The sequence below is a fragment of the Armigeres subalbatus genome, chromosome 1 (genome assembly GCF_024139115.2).
Source record: "Armigeres subalbatus isolate Guangzhou_Male chromosome 1, GZ_Asu_2, whole genome shotgun sequence".
In the NCBI taxonomy this organism is placed as follows: Eukaryota; Metazoa; Arthropoda; class Insecta; order Diptera; family Culicidae; genus Armigeres; species Armigeres subalbatus.
Genome location: NC_085139.1, coordinates 70,399,943 through 70,407,011, shown reverse-complemented (window position 1 = coordinate 70,407,011; position 7,069 = coordinate 70,399,943). Strand labels below are relative to the sequence as shown.

General features: G+C 43.3%; 1 protein-coding gene across 1 annotated transcript; it reads right to left on the bottom strand.

Moving 5' to 3' along the window:
* Nucleotides 1-300: 300 nt before the first annotated feature.
* Nucleotides 301-1,077, bottom strand: LOC134206249 (uncharacterized). The gene has a single exon (XM_062681946.1). It carries the CDS (start codon nucleotides 1,075-1,077, stop codon nucleotides 301-303), a length of 777 nt encoding a protein of 258 aa, XP_062537930.1.
* Nucleotides 1,078-7,069: the final 5,992 nt, after the last annotated feature.

The window sequence follows — 7,069 nt, the reverse complement described above, 5'->3', positions numbered from 1 at the left end:
TGCGCTCTGTCTCCTCTCCACAAACATCTCTGGTACTTCGTGTCGTTTTCATTTACCATTACTTGTCTATACATACGCTGAACATCCGCAGTAAAAACGTAATTATACAAACGCCAATTCAAAATTATATCAAATAGTGGTTTCTGTACTGTTGGAGCATCCATTAAGATATCATTCAATGACACATCGTTGGTTGTTTTTGCGGACGCGTCAAAAACCACCCGCAACTTAGTCGTTGAACTATCGGGTTTTAGTACGCAATGGTGTGGCAAGTAATATCCTTCTCCCAGCTTAGCTTCATCAGCATCCAAAACTCTTGCATGGCCCAAATCTACTCTGTACTCTGTACTCATTCACAAAATCCGAGTACATTTTCTTTACTTCAGGGCACTTCTCCAGTCTTTTCTCTAGAGCCTTGAATCTCTTCTCCGCTTGGTCTCTCGAATTCCCTAGTCTATTTGCATCTTCCTTGAATGGAAGCTGCACGATATATCTACCGTCCTTTCCTCTGGTATACGAAGCCCGGAAATGTCTTTCGCAAGCATCATTCAAGGGTTCGGTCATTTTGTCGTCAATCATCCAAAAACGTTCCAGTAACAAACTCAGATGATCATCCCTCCTATCGTTAACTTCCGCCTGGCAAATCTTGACGCTGGATACACCTCGATCAGCATTAAAAGATCCAGCCACCAGCCATCCCAGCAAACTTTCCTGCAGCAATGGAAGTTCGTCGGACATCATAATTTTCCCTGCTTGCATCAGCTCATAGAAAACATCTGCTCCAATAAGCATGTCCACGCGACTGGAGCGGAAGAACCCTGGATCTGCCAACTGAAGCTCATCTGGTATCGGCCAATTTGAAGTGTCCAACTGCATTCCTGGTAGTGCTCCTGTCACGCGTGGTACTATCAATAAGTCCAAGGAGATCACACAGTCCGAAGCTCTAGACCTTACGGTAGCATTGACTCTGAATTTCACTGTACTTCGAGTTCCGTTCACACCAACTACTGGTATGTCTACGCTTTCCTCGCGTAAACGCAGTAAATCGCTTATTCTTTGGGATACAAAATTCGCCATTGCTCCAGAGTTCAGTAATGCACGACATCTTTGTAGCACACCGCTACTATCGAAGACATCAACGATCGCTGTCGCCAATTACACCTGCTTCTGTACTGCATTCTGCAACACTGGAACCGCACACGTTGCTACAATTCTCGGTGATTCCTTCGTCGCTGCCGTACCAACAGCAGCCTGCTTCGCCGATGTATCACCTATTGCCGTCTCCACCTTCTCTGGTTTTTCGTCGATATGCATTAGGGGATGGTGTCTCTTCCGACATTCACACAACGTGCTGGTATCCATCTTGCAGTTGGCTGTTCGGTGTCCTCTCTTCAAGCATCCAAAACAAAGACCACACTGCTTTGTTTTCGCATAGCGACTGCTTACGCTCATCTTCTTGAAAGCCTCACATGCTTCCACTAGGTGATCGTTGTCACAAACCGGGCACTTGCTTTGGGGATCGTTCAACAATGATGTCACAGGTTTTAGGGGGGGAGGGGGTCTAAAATTTTGTGACAGTACATATACTACATATACAAAAAAGTGTGACAGAGGGGGGGGGGGTGATCTAGAAATCTCAAAAACTAGTGGACGTCATATTTGAATCGCCCCTTGCTGTACTGAAGCTACATGCGCCTTGACCGGAGCAGCAGCAGGAACACCACTCCTACACGGACAGATAAATCAACCCAAACTTTGAGTTCAATATACGCACTATTGAGAACATCGCTGAAAAAATTTACCCAAATTTGGGTAGTTTTCCCTTTCTTTCCCATGATTGCTATCAAAACTAGAGCAAGATGCAAACACCTCACCGAGGTTGCTCAGCCCAATAACCCAAATTTGAGTAAATTCAATATTCTCTATTTTGGGTGGATCAAGGTCCGCTTTGGATAAATTAAACTCAGCTTTGGGTAAATTGTTTACATGGGATCAAAGGCAAACTACCTAGTGCCAGAAAAGTCATTTTACTCAAATTTGGGTTATTGGGCCAAACCACGGTTTTGAGTGCAAACAACCCACTTTTGGGTAGTTTCGGTTTTCAGTGTAGCAGAACTGACATTTCCTCCTCTTGGCTTCCCCGACATAATAGAATCCTCACATCTTTCCAACATATAACAATAATTTCTCAGAAAATCCACTGTATCCGCGTATACCGGAAGGTCACCATGATCTACTGTGGCTTCCCATGCCTTTCTGGTATCAGGATCTAATTTCGATATCAGCAAGTTGACAACAATAGCTTCAGACAACTTATCCTTCATTTTCAAATCATGAAACGCCAGAGACTCGATACGTTTCTCCAGAACATCTAACAAGGATCGAAGTTCCCCATGTGTCCCTTTAGACATCTGCTTCAAGCTCAATAGTTGTGTGACATGCCCCTGAACAACCATCCGAAGATTTTCAAATCTCTTCGTCAAAATTCTCCATGCCCCATCATAATTATTATCTTGCAGTGTCTGTTGGTCGATAGCTCCTGCTGCTTTCCCAACTAGGGCCTTGTCCAAGTAGTGCAATTTAGTAGCTGGAGAATCCCCTACGCATTTATCAACGATATCTATGAACCTATCCTTGAATTTGTACCAATTTTCATACCGACCATCGAAGGTCGGCAGCGGAGTCTGCTGCATCAAAAGTGACGGTACTACTTGGAATGCAGCTCTAGAACTACCAAGCTGGTTGCTTGAACTTCCATAAACTTCCTATCGATTAAGTGTTGATCAGCAGTTGGCTGTTGTTCCTTTTCAAGCTGATCAATCATTTCTGCCAGCGAAATCCGTACAAACTCATACAATTCTTCAAAGTTTATCAATTTGTCCTCAAACTCCGTTCCCTTTGTAGCATCCGCAATGTAGATTCGGTTCAGGATCGAATTATATTCCGTATATGCATTTGTTAGTCTCCACATATAATTTAAGAGCGTATATAGTGAACTTACCAGCATCCTGGTTCGCAGCCTGTATGGCGCGTCTGATTCGTTCCACCTTACCTTGTGTTAACGAGAGACATCTGTCCAAGGAAGCTACTGTTTCCGCCATCTTCGTTTGATTACGACGGGCTTCTTGTTCTTCCTTTTGTTCACGAATATTACCAAAGGGTGTTCCTCTGCTGGTAAATGCTCCTGGTGTGTGGAAAACGGACGACGACAATGGAGAGGCAATGGAAGTTGAAAATAAAATCCGCTTCTGCTTCCCGGATCTCAACTGCATATCACTTCACTTCACTCAAAGAGTTTCACTTTTTTTCAATTTTGGACGAATTGTCACGAAGTGACATCACTATTCACGAAGTACTAGTTCATTTTCAAAATGGAGCCGCAAAAAACGCATCAACTAATCCATTTTCATTTATCATGCTTCCGACTTGGCTTCAAATCACTTCCACAAAATGGCGTCGCAAAGCATCCCAAAAAAATGCGATTCTTCTTCCACAAAATGGCGTCGCAAAGCATCCCAAAAAAATGCGATTCTTTTCAAAATGGCGTCGAAATCTTCACCGCAGATTTTCACTTTCACTTATTTTTTCTTCCAGCGGCAAATTTCTCGTCGAACTGTTGTCATCACTTTATTTCGGCGGTGCAATGCCAATTTCTTTGCCGCGAACCGCGAATCGAATTTCGACACACTTTATGCGCAACAAATCAATCATCAAATGACCCCAATCGCACCGGTTTCGCAACTACTCCCGGTCACACAAAATGGCTGCCACTTTTCAAACGCTTGATGATTCAATTTTCGTTTTCGCCTCCGTGGCTGGATTTTATTCTCCTTGCTTCTTCCAGAGCAAGGAATCACAAATTCACTTCACCAACACGCGAGCGCGATCAATAACCTTATCCACTGATTCCGCGTGATACATCCGGCTCGATATGGACCATGTTTCTTCGGAACTCAGCAGTGGAATCAAAAACTCGGTGGACTATAATTTCTATCACGTCTGTATTTCGCAAAAAACCGTTTACAAGTGAATTTTCTCTACAACACAGATTCTAATAAGCGTTCCAGTGTAAAAAATATGCACACTCAAACAAAATGAGATACACACTGAGAAAATAATTTAAGCAAATTAACGGTATCTTTAACAGGGGTACCTCTCGAGAAAAAGGTTGAGAACCGCTGCTATAGTTGAAGAATCGGCCTTTTATCCTCAGCTTGCACATCCTTGCGTTAATTGGCTGCCACTCAATCACGCGTTGGCGCATCTTTTCCAGCACTATGAAGCCGGTTCCCAGCACGTTGGTGGTGCCACAGCTTTGGTAGAAGGTAGCCGCTCGATGCCCGCTTTGTCACACTTTCTGTTCTGTCCAGCAGATTTACTGCAGCGCTACGACGTCGAAGTTTCGGAGATGTAATTCATCGTAGATTATCCTGTCGCAACCTGCGAAGCCTAGCGACTTGCAGTTCCATGTTCCAAGCTTCCGGAGTGGAAATTACTATGTCTGAAACTTCCACTTCCTTCGGTGGAGTTTGATCCCACGAAACCAGTACGCTAGACAGGTGCTTTCCCTACTAAGATACGAAGGACCTACGTCCTCCACAGCTCAGAAGGCTACTGATGAGATCAAATTTCCAACACCAGGCACATAGCCGAACTCTCGCAATATATTTTTAAAACCAACTCTTTCACACGCATTGTTTTTGTGCAATCCCAATCGATTAGGATGAGTATTTATTTATGTCCGGCATCCACACACAGCTTCATCAGCAATTGCGACCAGTTTGGTCGTCAGATCCCATTCCGACCACATAAACGAGGAAATTATTTACTATGTCTGAAACTCGATTTGTGCAATTGCACAAGCACAACATGTGAATTATTTGAAGCTAGATGGAACCATTAACGATGAAAAACTATGTTACTTTTTCAGTTCTTGTAGAATTAAATACAGATCGTTATGTTGAATGTAGTATCCGCCTCTAGCTACACCACTGGCTGTCTGGTACAGCAGTGGCAATCGAAGAAATAAAAGATCAGTTTTATTACTGACTGCACACCCGAGCAGACGCGCGTTTACCTATCACTCTAATATCATTAGTCTCGATAGTAATTAGTTTGAATATCGTTAAAGAACCCAATCTCCCACGAGTATATTACAGTGGCGACGAGGTGGAGACTTTGTTTTCGCGTCCCGAGAAGTGCTAATTAGTGCAAGTAGTCCGGTTCCCAGTGAAATTTTGGTGTTTTTCACTGCTGTTTGGACGAACCTGCGAGCGAGCCATTCATCCGTTCGGCGATTGATTGTTTATTGCCTACGGAAGAGCAACAGTTTGCGCTGCGCGGTAGCAGTACCTACACTGCAGGAGTTGGTTTGTTTTGCTGTTTCACACAGGTTTGCTGCAAAGTGTCGAATAGTGGAAATAAACAGAGAAAATCGTGTTTTACTTTGCATGCGTTAAAGTGTTGAAATCAGTTTATGAGCCATTTTCTTGTGCCTAGCAAGCAAAGAAATTGTGTTTCATTTTGTTTCCGTACAGTGATCCGGCTTTGTGCACATAAATAATAGCTAATTAGAACTTGTTTCGTCACAGCCGAAGAGTTTGTCACGTACGAGAGTTTGTTTCAACAACAGTGTAGTGCAACGCACAGTGTATATCAGTTTGTTTGCAACTTGTTTCGCAACGCTGATACTGTTGTATTGGTTTATGCTCATGTTTAATAGCAACTACAGTTTATGCTTGTGTTGAGCAACAACATCGTTTTGGTTTGTTTGTTTGGTTTCACGTTTGGTTTGTTTCGTTGATAAAGTTTGTCGTTGAATACGATTGATCCGAAACGGTTGAAGTTTGTTTGGTTTGACACAGAAAGCAGTTTATGTTTTGCACTGTGGAGCAAATCGTTTAAAAAGTTGAACAAAAAGGTTTACAAAATAGTTTTGAAAATTTTGTTATAAATTTGTCAACTGTTGGTTTCGATCAAGTTTATTGGATTATTACACTGAAAAAAGTTTTTAGTTTGGTTTTGTGTGAAAATTTAATAAATCGTTTTTCGCAGTTTTCGTCGTTTTCATCGCTGTCAGTATGCCGTTAGTGAATCACGTTGAGCCGTACATACCCGGTACGATTCCGTTTAGCCAGTATCTGGAGCAGATGGACTGGATTTTCATCGACAACAAAATGATAGATGCGAAAGAGCAGAAGCCATCGCTTCTGGTGGCATGCGGAAAGAACGTTTATAGCGAGTTGAAGCTTCTGTTTCCTGAAAAGGATTTGAAATTGGTGTCGTTTAAGGAGATTACCGATGCGTTGAAGAAGCGATACGACAAAACTGAAAGCGACATGATCCAGCGTTACAAGTTTTATCAACGAGTGCAAGGTTCTTCTGAAAGTGCGGAGGATTTCATTCTCGCGGTAAAGCTACAAGCTGAGATGTGTGAGTTTGGCGAATTTAAGGACATCGCAATCCACGACAAGCTTGCTTGTAGCATTCGCGACCCGGATGTTCAACAACGTTTGTTTGATGAGGAAGGTCTGACGCTAGCCAAGGCGGAGAAGATCATCATCAACAGGGAGCTAGCTGGAGTGAATCGAAAGCTGGTTTCTCGAGAGTCCGGTCGTGTGAGTGTGTTGAGCAGGCTTGGTAAGCGAGAAGAGAGTGTTGTCTCACTTAGTAGATCCCGTGGTAGAAGTCGTTGCTCAAATAAGTGTTTTAGGAGCCGTAGTCGTTCTGGTTCGTTTGATCGTGGACATCGTTCTTCATCCCGATCGCAGAAGTTTCACTGCAGTTACTGTGGCAGAGATGGTCACACACGTCGCTTCTGCTATGACTTGAAGGATAAGGTGAAGAAATCTGTGAAGTTTGTGGATGCTCCAGCAGCAAAGCCGAAGTTGACAGAGTACCAGAAGAGTTTGCGTCGTCGGCTTAACAGATCTATCTCGGATGATGAGGAGATGGATTGTATGTTGATCTCTTCCATCGGAAAAATCAACGAATCGTGTTTCCGTTTGGTTGAAGAAGTACGAGTAGATATGGAGATAGATTGTGGAGCTGCAGTTTCCGTCGTCAGTAG

Excerpts from the sequence above, each read along its gene's own strand:
- LOC134206249 (XM_062681946.1), bottom strand. The coding sequence starts at position 1,077 with ATGGCGAATTTTGTATCCCAAAGAATAAGCGATTTACTGCGTTTACGC.